Genomic DNA, 19,411 nt, shown 5'->3' on the forward strand with positions numbered 1-19,411 from the left:
CATGATATGTTGCTCAGACCCATTCCTCATTAGGTATGCATGTTTGCTATGAGCACAGCTGTTAGAATTTTTTCCTCTGGGATCATTTGTAGGCAAGTGGTTCTGGTGGTCCCGGGGGGGAGGGGGTGCTACCATGATGCAGTAGAAGGGGCCACCTTAGTTCCTTCTTCTCATAAGGAACTACTCTAAGAATGGGGATGGGCAAGTTGTAGAATGGACATAAGAAACACATCTTGAAGAACATCAGGTATGAAAAAAGGTAACTGTCTTTTCTTCTTCCAGAGATTACTCATGTCCATCCCACATTAGGTGACTACCCACAGTACCCAAAGAGTTGACTGCAGCACAGCACAGCCAAACCCAGTCTAACTTGCTATGGGAGGGTGTTTTGAGTTGTAAATGTGTGTGCGGGGGGAGAAACATTACCAATTCATAACTGGTCCGAACACAAGGTAATCCAGTTGGCCAATGCTGTGTGGACACTGGCAGGCCCTACATCCTGTCAGCTGTAGTAACAAAAAGCCTACATTCCAGGTCAAATACCAAGGCCCTCTGAACATCCACCATGTGCTGCCACCTCTCTTCCTCTGACTGAGGTTTCGGGCAGAATGCAGGTAAGATGATAGGCTGGCTCATCATGCAGAACAAAGTAACCATCTTCAGCAGGAGTGCCAGGTGCTAGACAGACCTTGTCCTTGACAAAACTGTCTACAGGGGATCCAAGGTTAGAACCTGAATTTCCAAAGCACACATTGCTGATGTCACCACAACCAAACACATCACCTTCCTGGACAAATTGGAAAGGAAGCAGGCTCCAAGTGACATGAAGGGTGCCAGCCATCATCCTTGCAGCCATACTGTCAGTTGTGGTGCTAAGGGCTAGGGCATTCTGCACTTGCCCAGGCAGTGGGGACGCTTCCTCTGTGCTGCATGCTTGGTGACCTGGACCAGGGGAGCTCATAACTGATTGTTCCAGAATAGTACATGATATTGGTCCACTGGTGCCTCTCCAACTACTAATAATCTCGCTCACAGGACTCTGAGCTCCGTTCAGGCAAGGTGAATCTGCAGTAGCCAACTGGTGATCTCGGTGTTGGGATCAGGGACAGGACCAAGAGCTTGAATGAGACAGGCAGTCCAAGGAATGCCAAGACCACGAGGAGCACCGTGACTGAGATCGGTGCTAGCAAGATAACAATCAGTGTTCCATAGAGTGATCTGGAAATGGTGCCAATCTTGGTGACATCAACTACTCCTCACGGTTCCCATGCTGAGAGGAAGGGGGAGCACCTGCCTCCAAGTCTGCACTACTGTACCAGGAAGCACTGTCCCAGACCCTATCTTCATCTTATTTCAGAAGATTGGAAAGGTATTCATAATGCCTGCCTCTCAGAGTCTAAGACTTGATAGCTTTGCATGAGGGAGTGCTGGCATGCTAGCCCCTAGGAGACAAGTGGTGCCATAGCGGGGACGCCCTCAAGGAGCCCAACGCAGGCTGGGGTGCTATAGGCATCAGTACTGGAACAGTCAGTCTCTCCTGCGTGACCAACAGGCTCCTCATGTCCATGGTGCATCTAGGTGGCAGCAATGATCGTCATTGCCCAGTACTGACAAATCAAGTCAGGCAGAAGCTAGGCCACTCCATCTGAATCGAAACCTGACTTCTTGATGGAGATGATGAACCACCTAACGCAGGTCTTGGCTCCCCTCCCTGCTTCTCCATCGCCTTTCAGGACAGAGAGGAGTAACCCTTGACAAAAGCTTTCACCTTATTCACTGAAGTTGGCAAGTGTCAGCAGTGATGACTGCAAGATGGCACTGAGGGGGCACTCTGCAACAAAGGCACAGTGTGCTCAAGGTTAAGGCAGATGCCTGTTCTCCTACCAGACATAATACCGACTCCATGAGAAGTACTCCTCGCTGAGACACTGCAGGCTACTATTGTGCAGGTCACTCACAGGAATAGGACACCTGTACGACAAGGTTTGAAAACTGGGGACTGGAGTATGCCACATCCCTAGTCTAAGGTCCCATCTGGTATAATGCTACAAACACAAAATTAAACTAGTGAAGACCTATCCATAAGAGCTGATCAACAGAGGAAAGCTAGCAATGGGTTGAAGTCAGTAGTTCCAGTGCAATGTAATTGGTGTCAAGACGAAAATGAGGATGGGGGAGCATGTATAGTCCCCTTATACCAGGCATGTCCAAAGTCCGGCCCACGGGCCAATTGCGGCCCGTGTTCCGGTTTAATACGGCCCCACAGGTAATTTGGCAATATCTATCTTTTATGGCCCCCAACAAATCCATATGTATTGAGATGAATACATTGTAAAATCTCAGTTAATGTCAGTTGGTCTAAATCAGTTATAAATATATTTGGACACAACATGTATACTTGGTGTTATGTTCCTGTTCATATTTTTTGAACTTAAAAGTTGACAGACAACCTTTATTACCAGTAATATGTAATGTACTTTACAATGTTCCTGACATATTTCAGCTTCCTGGATTTGTCATCCATGTGACGAAATGAAAAGTATGCCGTTTGCAATAAACTTTGCATAAAATAGTTAATTTGCATTTAATTTTAATGGTTCAAAGAATGTCAGGCAAAATGGTCGGCCCTCACGCATGTTCACTTCATCAAATCTGGCCCTTTTTTTTTAAAATGTTTGGACACCCCTGCCTTATACCATACCATGGCAGTACCATGCCACAGGTCACCAGAACCACTCCCTTATGGATACTGCTAGGGGAAAAAAAATTCTGCTATGTGTGCACGTACTTACAGGAAAAAAGGATCCTTACAGGAAAAAGAGGATTATATTGTTCATTGTCATTCCCAAATTTGGCTTGTTTGGGGTTTTTTAACATATTAAAATTGAGTAACCATCTTTAAAATATTAGTTAATAAATAAAATAAACAGATGATCCCATGAATACATTCTGATTTCTACTATTCCACAACAACAACAAAGCACCCACCCAAGGCTCTGAGTAGCCTTCACAATATCTAAAAAGAAAACAAAGTCTGTGCATTATGGTACCTCAGAAACAAAACTATCATTAATTTTAACTCCCTCTAAACAACTCTACCATAATTCTTCCTTTCCCTCACCCATTTCTTAACAAACTAAAGCAGTGGTTGGAAAAATTTTGGTTAGGGCCACTGATACAAAGAAGAATTATTTGGAAGCTACACAACTACGAGAAATAAAAAAAAACAAAACACCCATCCACTCTTACTAGTCTAGCTCCACAAAAACAAACAAAACAAAAAAACACCTCACTAACCTGAACCCTGAGAGAGAAAAAAAAGACACACACAAAGACACTTGGGCCACTGGGGCACTCTCATGCAACAGCCCCACGGAAAAGAAAAGAAGTGGAAATATCACCACTAGATCCATTCCCATTAAACTTCATTATTGCACTTAGCTCTTTATCAAAAAGCCAGATATGATCAAAGCACCTAAAACTAAAAAGAAAAACATTTCTTACCTTATTATTCATAAATGCTTTGAGGCATTGAATAAGCTTATGTTGATTCTTCTTGTCAATACTTTCTTGCCTTTAAAAAAAAATAGCACTAACTAAGTTCAAAACCTTAATATTGGTGCCCATCTCCCACCCCAAAGTTTTGGGTTCTTACTGTTTCTTGTCCAGAAGCCTTTCCAGTACATCCAACAGAAGTCCAAGACCTTCATGTCCAAAATTGTTGACCCAACTATGGAGAGAGTAAAATATACACGTTAATTTATTCATGTCACAGAATCCTGAAGTGCTCTTAGACATTCCAACCAGTCTTGTGAAAAGTTCTCATCTCCTACAAAGTTTACAATATTAAGAAAAAGTGGTGAGAGAAGCTTTCACATATTCTCTCTTTCTGCCTTCTTTAATATGAGTAATAAAATTATCCATTGAGCCTACAATCTTTACAGCAAAACTTCAAGTAACCATATTTTAGATTTTAAGTAACTAATGGTATATGAATGAGACACTTAACTAGTAACATAAGTAATTCCTCTCAATATTTAAAATTACTCCATTTCATACCAAAATATAAAAAAAAAACCCATACATATACACAGACCACATTCTCAACAGTGCTTTTAGACAAGAATTAGTTGGAGTGTCATGTTTTAGTGATTCAAAAAGATTTAAAAATTAATGGCTATGTAACAAGAAAAATTTACTTTAGCTTGGATACTGATCTATGTTATTTGCTTAGAAGACTGTATTGGATTTTTACCCTAGAACTTTTCTTGTATCTACATTTAAGGATAAACTTTTCAGTGTATACTTCTGTTGTTCTGAGTACATTAATAAACTTTTAATAAGTTAACAACTAAGTGCACGGATCTGAAAAATACAGGTTGAATCGCTCTAGTCCAGCACCCTTGGGACTTGGTGCCAAACCAGAGAATGTGCTCAACCACAGGAGATCAATATTGCCTAGTAGCATTACCTACACTTCCACTACTTACTGGGCTCTTAGAAGATATTTAGTGGTAAATTAGAGCTAAATAACAGCACAGAACACTGAGAGCCAGGACTGGTGATTGTAAACAAACTTTATAGGACTGTGGGAAACAGTCACACCCTTGATAAGTGGACATCCAGCTAACTAAAACTATGCCCAACAACAGATAATGCTGAAAATGGGGTTCAACCCGTTCTGTCCAACGTAAAAGATGACCTATAAAGTAAATACAGTAGTGTTAAAAATCACTAAGCTAAAGCTCCCCTGGATTCAATAAAGAGGGCTACCCTAATTAAGTTTCAGCATAATATTGGCTATACCACTTGCCAAATTAAAAAAATGTTGTTTATTAGATTTCAGTTTCAAAATTAAACAAGTGTATCAGTCAATAAATTAAAATGGCATATACCACATTCACACTAACACCAGCACGCGAGTTATTTCTTTCAATTTCTACTTTAAATGGTTTATCTGAGCACTGTAAACTCCTCTTGAGGAAAACTTGAGGTATGGCAGCAGGAAAGGACTTACAGTACTAAACATTAAAAAACAATTATCTAGATACTCAAGATACTAAACACTATCTTCAGATACTGATGAGATGACTGAAGAGAAGCAATCATTTAAAAAAAAGGTCAACCTTTTTCTTAATCCTACAGGCATACACAATGTGTATCTGTAGAAATAGTGCCCAAAATGTGTTAGTTTATGATTTTACATACTGCCCAGTTATTTCATTTCTGTTTTAGAACAGAAAACTTAGCAAAAAGTATACAGAAAATAAACCTGGGAAGTAATTATAAATCTTTGTTTAAACCCAATTCAGTTTAATGGAGGGAACTGACTGCTAAGTTTCAAAGCATACCATCTAGATTTCCTATATATACCTGGTAGCTTTCCATCATTCCTTTTCTATTTAAATAGCACCAAGAGGTTGGTTACCAGTTCTGAAGACTAGTAAGCCAAAAAAATCCTTAGGCAATTCCTAATGTTGAGTCATCTCAAAAGCAATCCCATTGATTGACAGAAGATGGCAAAATTATTAATCAGTAAATATGGCAACTCAGATACACAATAATCCAAACAGCTTTACAAGAACACCACCAACGTCACAGAATGGTGACTCAAAAAAAAATCTCCTCCTCTTCTCCCTCCCCCCCCCCCCCCGGCCTTATTTTAAAACATCAATTTTTATTTTAGAATTCTGTAATTAAATGAACAAAAATGAGCAGTTACATATTTAGTTAGTCTTTAAGGTGCTGCAAGACTAATCTTTTTTTTTTTTAAGTTTTTCTAGTTACAGACTAACTCGGCTGCCTCTCTGAACCTAGATGAAAAAATGAGTCAGTTGAAAATATATTCAAAATACTATGACCAGGAAAACTGCTTTGGAGGAGCAAAGACAATTTCACTGCATAATACATTAACAATCATTTGTGTTGAGAGTTAAAAAAAATACACCAGACTGAAATTTTACTTTAAGACTGAGTTTGTCAATACAAAACATCTGACACAGTCTTGCTATATTATGCATACATCTGTAGTTCTGCAATACATATCTTAATTTTGAAAAGTTAGAATTTTACAATACTGAAATGTTCTATTGGCAATTACACTATCAAAATATGTTCTATTGCTACATAAAATCCTGCATATTATAGAAAGCAAGATTAGAAAATACCAGTCCTCTAGTTATATAGTCTTGTTATGGACATAGTCTCCAGTTATAGCAAAAGCAATCAAGGTTTCTAACTTTGATCACTCAAAGATAGTATGTTAGAGAACAAAAACAGTGGTTTTCAGCTGTTGACCAATTCCAGGTTATGTGCAGCTTGTCAAATATTCAGCATCTGTTCAACAATCAAGCTTCCCACTTTACACACGTTTGTTTCATGTTGCTACTGTTACAAACTGTGTTAGAGCCAAAGGTCAAATGGGTGATGAATTGATGACATGGTTCTGCTGCTTGCATCCACCTTTAGAGTCTAGAAGGGAGCGTGGACACAGACTAGATGATACTAAATGGGTACTAGTGCTGAAGTGGTATTTATGTGTGTAGGGTAAACTGAGGCAGCCCTAAATGTGCTAGTAAGCCTCTAAACAGCATAACTCCATTCTAGGATTAAGGCCTGGGACCACCACAGTCAGGATAAGAGCTGCAGACAGTGGAACGACCCTGGGCACCATAGCAACCACATTCTAAGACACTCGAACTGGACTCCAGTTAGTAACCTAACACATTTTGCTTAAGATAACATTCATAAATTTGCTTAACTGTCTTGCTTCTTGCTTCACTCCTAGATAATGAGCCTGAGAAACCAGTGCTGCACCAACTCAAGGCCATACCCGCCTGCTATAAGAAACATCATCATCATCAATGCAGACTAAATGTTATTACTGTTTTGCTGACATGTTTTGGCATTTAAACAATAACCACCTATATGTATTAATTAATAAGTTGTTACTTTGCAATGGGCGGAGATATTATGTAATCTTTAGTAGTTCTATTGGCTTATGTGCTCATTTCGTCTTGCTGCTAGACCTATCAAATCATTTTTCCTCCGTCCACCTGCTGACTATATAACCTATTGTATAGTGTTAATTAACCAGTGGTCACCAGGGTAACCCCTGCGTGTCACTCCATCAGCTGGTGTAATAAATCCTCCGCTTGTTTTCACCTGCATCCAGAGTGTCCTGGCTTATTAGTGGTATTTATGTCTGCTGTTCAGAGCACTCAGGATTCAAAAGTGGCAATAGGACAGCTGGTTTATGCCAAAAGTGGCAATAGGACAGTGGCAATAGGACAGCTGGACATGTCTTCATCTGGCATTTGGTTTACTTTGAGAAGACCAACTGAATTTTGGCCTTTTTATGAGAAAGCAAAGCACCTCTACAGTTCAACTGAAGAACCAGCATGAACCGTCGCCTTTAGAAAAAAATGGGAAACTTCCTTAAAAGAAAATATTTCTGTTCTGTCCCTAACTGTGGCTTCATAGAGCTGCACAAAAATATATTCAACTATCAATAAAGTGACTCCAAGGCATTCTATTTCCAGGCTCTGTCTTCATAAGGTCACCATGGTTTACTTAGAATATCATGCAATTAAGTAAAGACACCTAGATTGCAATTGATTTAACCGCCTAACGCCAAATAGACTAATTCCACTAAACTCTTCGCCCCTTAAATATTCTGAGGAGGGAATTGGGTAAAGTTTCTTTGCCTTCACCACCTAGTGTATGCAAAGTCTCCATCAGCAGACTGTTAAGTATATTCATTTTGAAGCTAGTATTAAAATTTGATGTTTATTACATGTTTTCCCACTGAGCATGTGTTAGTTTCGATCAACAAAGAACTTTATGGTGTAGGACTTCTGAAAAAGCTTTTCCCGTCCCCATTATATACTGTCATAAAAGTTGCAAGTAAAACCTGAAGATGTGTCAGTTTGAATGAAAGAACTGTTGACAGGGGGCCTGAGCTTCAAAATTCAGTCCACATGGGGGGAGGGATAGCTCAGTGGTTTAAGCATTGGCCTGCTAAACCCAGGATTGTGAGTTCAATCCTTGTAGAGGCCATTTAGGGATTGGGGCAAAAATTTGTCAGGGATGGTACTTGGTCCTGCTGTAAAGGCAGGGGACTGGACTTGATGACCTTTCAAGGTCCCTTCCAGTTCTAAGAGATAGGCAATCTCCATCTATTACTTAATTTGAAATAGTTTTAAGCTGTTGACCTTAAGAGCCCTTTGCAATATTCACCTCCATTTCTGAGCTGCAGAAAATATGAGTGTCAGGGCTGATCCCCACTCTGGCACTCCGAGTGCTGAAGGTGGGGGCCCACAAGAAACCTTAAGAGACTCTGCCTGTAGACTCTACTTACAAAAAACTCCCCAAAGTCATAGATTTATTAAATTTGGAGAGTAGCTGCCATCATCAAGGGATTTACCCTAAAAAACAGAGGGGACACTTGAATCCTCCCCAGGGGTATCCCAGCCTCTTATCACAAGAGAGCTTGAAAAACAAGGAAAGAGAAAAACAACTGCAGTCTCTGGTAGCTAACAGGCTCAGTCTAGGAAGAGAGAGAGAGAGAGAGACTCTCACTCACACTCACACTCGAATCAATCGCGACCTTGAAAAGGTGATTTTTCTTACCAAAACAAAAGATATACTTGATAAAGCAGACTTGATTGCTAGGTGTTACAGAGCAATTAAGTAAAACAAATTAAAAAACAGAAAATCTCTGGGAACAACTCTTCAGATTTGAGTGAATGGGGAGCGGGGAGAGACATGGATCCACACAGAGCAGTTCAAGTCAAACCACAAAAATAAAGAAAAATACCCTGACTGCAGCTAGATACACTTTTTACTACTACTTTTTTTTTTTAAACTCTCAATCTTTCGTGGTTCAATCCACTTCCATGCCCTGAATTCTTTGGAGACATGGTAGTTCTGCCTGGGTTTAAATCATTCTGTATCTCTCATCTCCTGGCTTAACTTCCCCACACAAAGAGAGCAGGCAAGGTACCTTATGCAATTCAAATTTCAGCACAATATTCCTATTGGTTCTTCTGGATCCCTGTCAACACCCTTGCTAGCTACCTGAGTTTACCTCCTTAGTCACTGGATTCTGGCCAGCACTCCTCCTATCCATCACAAAATGTCAAATTTAAGACTACAATCTGTACTGTAGTTTTATTTTTCCATTTTTAGCTATAGAAAAGTGAATATAAGAACACAGTCTTCTTCTTGCATGTTTTTAATACACAGAAAGGTGCCCAGAACCATAAATATGCCACTCTTACATTTAAAACACTATAAACTGGAAACTTTCAGGAAGGTGGTTCCAAAAGTACTTTATATCATAATAGACACACTGAAGATTTTTATTGCCAGATCAGGACAACATAAAAGGCTTCATGTTATTTTTAACTTCTACTTTTAACTTCTGCCCTTCTACTACTTCAACAGATCTCAAGCTTCCAAGGACACAAACAAGTGACATTAAATTAAGATAAAGAAGCAGTTTTTTGATGTAATACCCACCTAAAAATCAAAAGGCATAAACATAAATCACTAAATTTAATTGTGTTTTAAATTAAGTGGAACTCAAATGTCTCAAAGATCAGGGGCATACTGTTTTAAACACCACCCATGGAACCAACAAAAGTGTTGCCCCTAAAAACCCACCGTCAGACCCAACGGCATCAGATCTGACTGATACTCCAGATTGCATATTGTTTGCCTTAACATGTGTAATGGTGATCTCTTGGCTTAAGTCTCTATAATCACATGTATTTGTTCATGGTATGAGTTTGTGTTTGTTTTCTCACTCCTAGTGTCCTGAATCATGTTCAGTCTTAAGTTTTATCTGATGCTTAATTTGTGCCAGGGCTTGTAACAGGTGAACTCCAGCACCTGTAGGCTTCCTTGACTGTTATATATACCCTGGATTATGTAATTTCCACTCCAACACATCTGATGAAGTAGATTTTACCAATGAAAGCTAATAAATGTGTTAGTCTCTAAGCTGCCACAGGACTGCTTTTGTTTTTTTAGTTACAGACTAACCTATCTACCCCTCTGAAACTGTAGGCTTGGCAGTTCACAGTCCCACCACTTCTGGACTTGCTTCCTCAATTATGAATATAAAAAACTCCTTGAGCTCCAGCATATAGTTGCTTGCTCCCCTGCACCTATTTGATTACAAATTAAGCACTGTTTTACCTAAATCCTAACAAGTGGCAATCATGTTCAGGCCCAAAAGCACAGCATATAAAGCCCACCTAACTCTCTACATACATGAAAAAGTTTTTCCTGACAGACAACAGAATGACAAGACATCACATCATTAGCATCAACAGGCTCTCTCAGCAAAGTAAAAGTGACCGGGGAAGGGCAGGACAGGTGAGTGTAGCAGCCAGGGACGGATGATAATTTTGCAGGGCCCAGGGCAGCGCCGCAGGGCCCGGGGCAACACAATTTCACTCATGCGCCTCGGCAACAGCCGATCAAAAGTAGTGTGCGCAAGGCACGTGTGCAGGGCCTATTGAAGCGTGGGGCCCAGGGCAGCCGCCCCACTTGCCCTGCCCTATCTCTGCCGCTGGGTGCAGTTCCCTAGTTTTTTCTCACTTAGCAGACTTCCTTTCATTAAGAGAATAGCGAAGGTAAGTCCAAATTACAGTTTTCTTCTCTGAAGTTCGCAGTGGATGAAATGACACTTTGATAATTGAGCTGGTTTATCAAGAATATTAAATAAAATAGTTTTTAAAGGTTTTGGCGAATAAGTAAAATAAAAAGTTCTAATATTTTCATTAGTCCCTCAGAGTATTCTCTCATCTTTGGGCACGTATAGTTATCAGCAACAACATCTTTAAAAAGATAGCTAGTTTTCACTAATGATTTACAAATCTAGTAAGGGCACAAGCAACCATGTAAATTATTTAACACTGGAGTGTAACTAAGAACCCCAAACCAAAGGCATTTAGAAATACCATTGGCCTCAAAGTCAGAGCTGTTGGAATTCATACACCAAAACTTGTTTTAGATTCAACTCCACTTAGAGGAACAATACCTTGATACTTTCAAGTTAAATCTTTGCTACAAGTGACTAATTTAATGATACCAGATATGTTTTGGTACTAGAGGAAATGGATGTAAGAAATTTTGACAACTTAAATTGGTATACATCTTTAGGAGCGGCTTTTGCATTTACCTGATTGCTAAGCATTAACTTGAAAACCTTTCTAACCATATAGTATGTACTTTAACAGAAATTAGAAACATGTTTGATTATGTGGTTTGGATAGCAGATCAGAATAATTACCCAGGAGGAAAATAATCAGATAAATTTCTCAAGGAATTAAATAATGAAGACAGTAACAATTTAGTGCACTTTCCCATCCATACTACATTCTTTATTCTGTGTATTTGCCAAATATCAAGAGGTTATTGTTGATGCTATCAATAATGTGATATAAAAAGTCCTTCTGAATTATTAGTGCATTTTAGCTACTGTGGACTTGGCAAGTGGAACATTTATTGCCTACTTCCTGGGGGAAAAAAGGTTTAAATGTGCATCTTCAATAAGTGTACAAAAAGTTGGTTAAATTTGTTCTGTAATATTCATTATTTCATCTCAGAGAACAAGCATCTCATAGCAGGTAAAAAAATGGATATGTTAACATAAAAACAATGAATAGCTTAAAAACAAACTTCATCTAATATTTTAACTGTTCTTCATAATTAAAGAAATGGAGTTACCTATCTATGCTTTCTAGCCTCAGATCTTCATTATCTTAATTCTTATCACAGTACGTTAACATGACATTTATGGGAAGGTCAAAATATAAGGTATTTGGAGCTCAGATAATGGTAAAAAGATAATGCTCCAAAATAGCTAATATATTATGCAATTTAACAAGTAGATGGTTCCTACATTAAACATTGTTTTACTGACAATGATTTTGCCTGGAACCATATTATGAAAGCATGCCATGAGTAACAGATTAAGATTTAAAAATGGATGTTATGCATCTGTAACCAAAGAATCTTCAAGACTCTGAGTCCCTATGCGTTTTTCGGACATGGTAAAACACATGGATCAGGAACCAGTGATTTCTAGCAAGTAGTGTCCATTCTTCTTCACCTGCACACTTGCTCTCCCCATGCCCCAAGCTAAGGGTAATCGGGGACGGAGGGGAAGGGAAGAGAGACAATACCACTATTTTCCTCTTAACACCATGAATCTCAGAAGAATTCAAAACAGAGGGGAAGGAGGTCGGGCAGTAGAATTCATATCTGGACAACGTGTCTTGAAGAACCTTCTGTTACACAAAGTAACCTCCATTTCTTTTGGGTGAAAACAAATGAAATTAGTGTGTGATAGACCTGCCCAGAGTGTTCTTAGTTCAATCACCCTTTTATGAGAGCAACTAAAAAGGCAACCTTAATGTAAAGAATCAGAGGGGTAGCCGTGTTAGTCTGAATCTGCAAAAGCGACGAGGAGTCCTGTGGCACCTTAAAGACTAACTGAAGTGTAGGAGCATAAGCTTTCGTGGGCAAAGACCCACTTCGTCAGATGCATGTAGTGGAAATTTCCAGTAAATGTAATATACGCCATCATGTGCCAACAATGCCCCACTGCTATATACATCGGCCAAACAGGACAGTCCCTACGTAAAAGAATCAATGGACACAAATCTGATATTAGGAATGGCAACATACAAAAACCTGTAGGGGAACACTTCAATCTTCCTGGACACACAATTGCAGATCTAAAAGTAGCCATCCTGCAGCAAAAAAACTTCAGGACCAGACTTCAAAGAGAAACTGCTGAGCTACAGTTCATCTTTAAGTTTGACACAATCAACTCTGGATTAAACAAAGACTGTGAATGGCTTGCTAACTACAAAAGCAGCTTCTGTTCTCTTGGAATTCACACCTCCAGATCAGCTGCTAGAAGTGGGCCTCATCCTCCTTGATTGGATCCACCTGGTCATCTCCAGCCTGATCCTGGCCTGCATATTTATTCCTGCCTCTGGAAATTTCCACTACATGCATCTGACGAAGTGGGTCTTTGCCCACGAAAGCTTATGCTCCTACACTTCAGTTAGTCTATAAGGTGCCACAGGACTCCTCGTCGTTAATGTAAAGAGATGACATAGAACATGTGGCCAGTGATTCAAAAAGAAGTCTACTAAATATTGACAGTCCTTAGGACCTACATGCAAGAACTCTTGGACTGAGTTAGGGAAATATCCCTTCCATTGGCAATAAATCTGGAACGAGAGCTGTCATCATGCTTCTGAGTACTTCAGTCTCACGAGAAGCCCTTGAAAATGATTTCCAAGCTTCCATTCTTGACCATATATGTGAAAAGATGCTGCTCATCTTTTGTGGTCAATATGCAAGAGAGGCCTCCCTGGCCCATATCAGATTCAGATGTTCTCAATCAGGTGTTTTCTCAGCTGGAGTGTTTATGCCTTTATCGGTTCATGGGTCAAACAAATGGCAAATGGCGAGTTTTACTGAGTTATGTGCCTCTCCCAGACAACAAAAGTAGCATTAGTGCTCATCATTCATGGAGATGGAGCAAAGGATAGCCAATTCAGTTCTCAAACCCTGTGACTCAGGACATAATCTTAATCTACAGGGAGAGGCTCTCCAAAATGGGAAGAAAATAAGTTATATCAAGACTAACAATTCTAACCATGCTCAAGTATTAAAATGCTATGAATTGTTTACTAAATATTTACAGGTTTGACAATGGAGAAATAATCAGAGAGCTCTGTGGACACTGAGGATTCCAACTCAGTATGTAGAACTAAGGAGGAACTGGACAGATGCCAGTTCATACTGACCATTATACCAACCCTTCGAACATAAGGAAAGCAACTAATAATGTTCAGACAAAAGACACTACTTGCTAGAAATCTCCAATCTCAAGCACATGGCAGATGTGCACATCCCTCTATGGAATACAGAGAAGTACCTGCACTTTTAAAAAATGAGGGAACAAACTGAACACAAATAAACTCTAAAATTATCTGAAAACAGCAACTTAAAACAGCCACTGTGATGAATGGGAAGGGTACTGCTCTTTTCTGAATATCCCAGCCACTCCATTAACTAAACTGCCTGTAAAGGCTAAACTCTGAAAAGTGGGAACTAGAGAGTTAACAGGAAGTATTGGTAGGGAGCCAGGAGAGCCAATGGAAAGAGATTGCATGATTTTTTTTAGCTGAAGCAGGACCCTCCTGCTGCAGTCTTCCGTATGATCAGAGTTAAGCCAGTGTTTCCTCTAAGGTGCGCGACCGCACACTAAAAATTATAGGTCTACCCACATCCTTTTCAGTGCAGTGCAACAGCATTCACCGCTCACCTTCCTGCTGGAACAGGTGGTGAATAGCGGTGGCAGCAGCAGCAGCAGCAATAGCCAGTGGCCTGGTGAGTTCCTGGCAGTGGGTGGCTGCCCTTTTGCTCCTCCTGGAGCTGGGGCGCATGAGGTGAAGCTGTTTTGGTGAGACTATGCCAGCTGGAATGGGCCTTATGCAACTGCCGCTTCACTCAAGCTGGAGCCACCTGTGATCGCAGTACTAAAAACAGCATCTCAGGCGACCTCTGCTCCAGTCCCAGAACATGGTACCACCCCAGAAGCAGCTCCAGCTGCAGCTGTGACCACAACACCAAAAATAGCATCACAGTGCCAGCTCCAGCCCCGCAAACAGCTTTCAACATCAAAGGCAGAAAGTGAGAAAAGGGGCAGGAGAAGAACCTAGGGGGAAGGTGTGGAGGGGTATGTGCTGATGGGGATAAAGGGGCCAGGATAGGAGAAGAAAGGGGCAAGCACAAAGGAGCAGGGTGGAGAAGAGAGAAATGCCAGGGGGCTAAGAGGAGACAATGAGGAAAAGGGAAGGAGAAGGGGAAGGGAGGGAAGGTATCAGTAGGGGTGAGAAGAGAAGGGAAGGGACAGGGTGATGCTGGAAGAGGAAAAGGGAGGGACAATGAAGGCAAGAAGGAGGAAGAGGAGAGGGAAGGAGTAGGTGGCAGGAGAAGAGGGGTTGAAAGGAGAGGTGGGCATGATGAAGGCAAGTAGGGCCAGCCCTAACCAATTAGTGATCCCAGGCAAACGCCCAGCTCACCCACAGGGTTGCCAGATGGTTTCAAAGAAAATACCGGAAAAAAATTTGTCAAGGCAAAAAAAAAAAAAAAAGCCGTGGAGTAACCAGGAAAAACCTGGGGGGAGGATTCAAGCAACTTCTTGAAAATGGCGGCCAAATGCAACCGTCCAGCTCACCCACCCCTAAGACTGGCTCTGAAGACAGGGAATGGAAATGTGTGAGGGCACAAAGGGGCATTAGAACTTGGGCAGAGGGTGAGCAGGGGAGAAAGAGGGCAAGGACAGCAGTGCCAATGAGGATAGGGGGAAGCTCCAGGATGGTGCAGCGGTAAGGGAAGGTGCAGGTTCCAGGGGAATTGTGGGGGTGAAGCAGAAGGGCAGACACGTGGAGGGGAGGGACAAGCACCAGAGGACAAAGGCAGGGCAGGTGGGTATAAGGAGGTTTTAGAAGAGAGGATGGGAAGGGGTATCTACAGATCACAGTGGTGCTCGAAAAGGAGTGGGCATAGGGGGAATGGGAAGGGCGGATGCAGGGGTCAAGAAGGATGGGAAGGAGGGTAAGCCCCCAAAGGGCTGAGGGGAGTAAGAAGGGCATGAACCAGGACAACAGAGGAGAGTGAGGGGTGGGGGGGCAGCAGCAAGCACCAGGGTAGCAGATAGAGCAAGGGGAGAATAGGAGACATGGCAGCAGAAAGGAAAAGGGAGAGGTATGGAAGATATTTATTAATAACTTGGATGCCACAGTGGCACACATCCAAACAAGTGCACATGAACTCAATACCGGTGCATAAGAAAAAACTCACTCCACTTAGGGGTAGAAAATCTTACATGGAACATTGGCCAGGACAAGACATGGAATTCTAGGAAAGATGTAAACCTTCGAACAGAAATGTAAGAAAAACAGAGAATGTTGGCTCTTTTCTGAATCCATGTATGCCCCTGTACATTGTAACTTTCAAACAGAAAACCAGAAAAGTAATTCTCTGTGTTTTTAATTGGCCTGTAGTCCATCAGGGCTCATGGAGGGGCTATCGTGCCTGCCCCGGGTCAGCAGGCAGCCACTCGCCCTCGGTCTACTGAGTCTCCATAGTCCTTACTCTTGGGCTTGTCGTCAGACCAGAACTCAACTACCTGTTTCAGAGCTGGTAACTCTAATCCTGGGCTAAGGCTGACACATAGGCCAAGAGTCCAGGCTCTATAGGGCTCCAGTGGCACACAAAAAGGGAGTTACTAACCTTGTGCAGTAATGGGTGTTCTCGGAGATGTGTGTCCCCATGGGTGCTCCACTGTAGGTGAAGGGTTGCCCTGAGCCGCAGATCGGAGCTTTGTATAGCAGTTTCCCATGTTGAACCACGCATGCCCAGGAGGAGTCTCGAGCCCTTCCCGCCTCCTGAGAAGCGCGGCTCAACCCCCTCCCTTTCAGTTCCTCGTCTCCGCCCGAGAATTTTGACTCCGAGCAGAGGAGAGGTAGGGAGGGTCGTGGAGCACCCACGGAGACACACATCTCGAAGAACACTCGTTACTGCACGAGGTGAGTAACTCCCTTTTCTTCAAGTAGTGTCCCCATGAGTGCTCCACTGTAGGTGACTACAAAGCAGTATTCAATGTAAGGCTGGAGGGAGCCGCAGTCATAGTTTAGCAGTGGTAGAGAGTACTGCTGTGGCAACTGATGAATCACTCTTGAGTTGTGGAAGGATAGCGTAGTGTTTAGCAAAAGTATGGTCTGAAGACCATGTTGCTGCCCGGTAAATGTCTCTTAAGGGGACGCTGCCGAGAAAGGCTGTAGAGGCAGCAGTGGCTCAGGTGGAATGCGCTCGTGGTGGGCGCTGTAGCGGTCTATTGCCTAGAGAGTGGCACTTGATTATACTTGTCAAGATCCATTTTGAGATTCGTTGCGATGATATTGCTGTCCCTTTTGATCGTTCAGCGATGGAAATAAAAAGTCTTTCAGATTTACGAAATAGTTTTGTTCTTTCTAGGAAGAAGGCCAGAGCCCTCTGGATGTCCAGAGTATGCAGGGTGACATCTCTCTGTGAAGAGTGTGATTTCGGGAAGAAGGTAGGTAATACGATTGGTTCGTTGATGTGGAATTCTGTACAGACCTTACGCAGGAACATCGGGTGGGGTCTAAGTATGACCCTATCCTTTGTGAAAACTGTGTAAGGGGGTTCCGACATTAGTGCTGCAAGTTCACTCACCCTTCTGACAGAGGTTATGGCTAAGAGGAAGCAGACTTTCATAAAAAGGAAGCGAAGTGGTATTGTTTCCAATGGTTCAAAGGGAGGTCTGGTTAGGTAGTCCAAAACAAGATTTAAGTCCCACAAAGGGGGTGGAGCTTTATATGGTAGATACACATTTTGGAGTCCCTTGAGGAACCTCTTTGTGATAGGATGGTTAAAAATGGAGAAGCTGTCCACCGAGGTATGAAATGCTGTTATTGCAGAAAGATGTACTCAGAGAGGAAATTGACAGTCCCGATGTTTTAAGGTCCATAATGTAATCTAGGATGGTATTCAGTGGAGAAACACAGGGTTCCACTTTGGCTCGTTGACACCAGTGAGAAAAACGTACCCATTTCTGCTGGTAGGTTTTTTGCGTGGATTGCCTCCTGCTATGGAGGAGGATGCCTTTTACTTTCTGTGAACAGCGGTCTTTATCTCTGAAAACCAGAAAGAAGCCGTGCCTGAAGATGCAGGGTATGGAGTTGGGGATATAGTATCCTGCCATTGTCCTGAGATAATAGGTCTATCCGGTATGGTAGACGCTGGGGAGGCTGGACCGCTAGCTTGTAAAGGTATGGGTACCAGGTTTGGTGAGACCATGACGGGGCAATCAGGATGACTCATGTGTCTCAGGATTTTGCGTAGGACTCTTGGGATGAGGTATGGGGGGAAAGGCATAATGTAGGGGGGCTGCCCATTTTATTAGAAAGGCATCCCCCAGAGAATGGTTGCCAAGTCCCACACGTGAGCAGAATTGGGGACATTTGGTATTCTGGGCTGAAGCGAAGAGGTATATAGATGGCCGTCCCCACTGATGGAAAACTGAGTTTGCAGCCTCCGTACGTAGTTCCCATTCGTGGTCTAAGGTGAAGTTTCGACTGAGGGAGTCCGCTCTGGTATTGTTCACCCCTGGCAGATAGGATGCTATGAGGGTGACCTGGTTGCGGATGCACGAGTTCCAGAGGTGAATAGCTTCCGTGCATAGGGATCGGGAGCGGACTCCGCCCTGCCTGTTTATGTAGAACATCATGCAAATATTGTCCATTAGTATGCGAACTGTATGATTGGCGATGTCGGAAGCAGAGTGTGCGCAAGCGTTCCTTACTGCTCGTAATTCAAGAAGGTTGATGTGCAGGAGTGTCTCGTTTGGGGACCACCTTCCCTGAACTTCACAGCTGTCCATATGTGCACCCCAGCCGAGGAGGGAAGCATCCGTGGTAATTTGGATAGTGGGTTCGGTTTGCTGGAATGGGACCCCCGCTAGAAGATTGTTTGGCACGGTCCACCATCGTAGGGATGCAAGCACATTTGGTGGGATAGTAATTCTCTTGCTTCGAGGATGTCGCGATGGGGTGTAAACGGTCGCCATCCAGAGCTGGAAGCATAGAAAATGTAGGCGAGCATGGTGGACTACGTAGGTGGTGGAAGCCATGTGTCCCATTAGTCGGAGGCATGTAAGTACTGTGGTAGTAGGCATTGCGAGCATCCCGGTTATAATTTTCTGTATCGTTGCGAAACGTTGCCGAGGTAGGTATGCTCGGGCTGTAACGGAGTCCAGTCGTGCGCCAATGAACTCTATATCTTGGACCGGGTGTAGCGTTGATTTGTCTTTGTTTATCAGGAGGCCTAGACGATTGGGGAGGGTCGCAGTCATGTGAATCAGAGGTGGTTTCGGCGTATGAGGATCCCTTTAGAAGGCAGTCGTCCAGGTAGGGGAATAGGATAATGTTCTGCTGTCTGAGGTACGCAGGTACAACCGCTAGTACCTTTGAAAATACTCTCGGAGCTGATGAGAGGCCGAAGGGAAGAACGTTGTATTGGAAGTGGTCTGGACCAAGCGCAAAGCGTAGGTAGCGTCTGTGCGAGGGGTGGAAGGTTATATGGAAAATAGGCATCTTGGAGGTCGAGGGCTGCGAACCAGTCCCCTCAATCTAGCGCAGGAATGATTACGGAGAGAGTGACCATCTCAAAACGCTGTTTCTTGAGAAATTTGTTCAGTTTGCGGAGATCCAATTTAGGTCTCCAACCCCCTGTTCTTTTCTCGGTTGAGAAATAGTTTGAGTAAAACCCTCTCCCGCGGAACTCTCAGGGT

General features: G+C 42.5%; 1 protein-coding gene across 7 annotated transcripts in view; it reads right to left on the reverse strand.

Annotated features, from left to right (window-relative positions):
• DIAPH2 (diaphanous related formin 2) overlaps positions 1–19,411 on the reverse strand; it is an 801,414-nt gene that overhangs the window by 634,568 nt on the left and 147,435 nt on the right. For all 7 annotated transcript variants that reach the window (XM_075896759.1, XM_075896757.1, XM_075896756.1 and 4 more), the window contains 2 exons: positions 3,656–3,730; positions 3,505–3,574 (listed from right to left, as the gene is read on the reverse strand). In XM_075896759.1, coding sequence (XP_075752874.1) covers positions 3,505–3,574; positions 3,656–3,730 — 145 coding nt within the window. The remainder of the gene's footprint in view (positions 1–3,504; positions 3,575–3,655; positions 3,731–19,411) is intronic.

The sequence above is a fragment of the Pelodiscus sinensis genome, chromosome 13, assembly GCF_049634645.1.
Source record: "Pelodiscus sinensis isolate JC-2024 chromosome 13, ASM4963464v1, whole genome shotgun sequence".
NCBI lineage: Eukaryota > Metazoa > Chordata > Testudines > Trionychidae > Pelodiscus > Pelodiscus sinensis.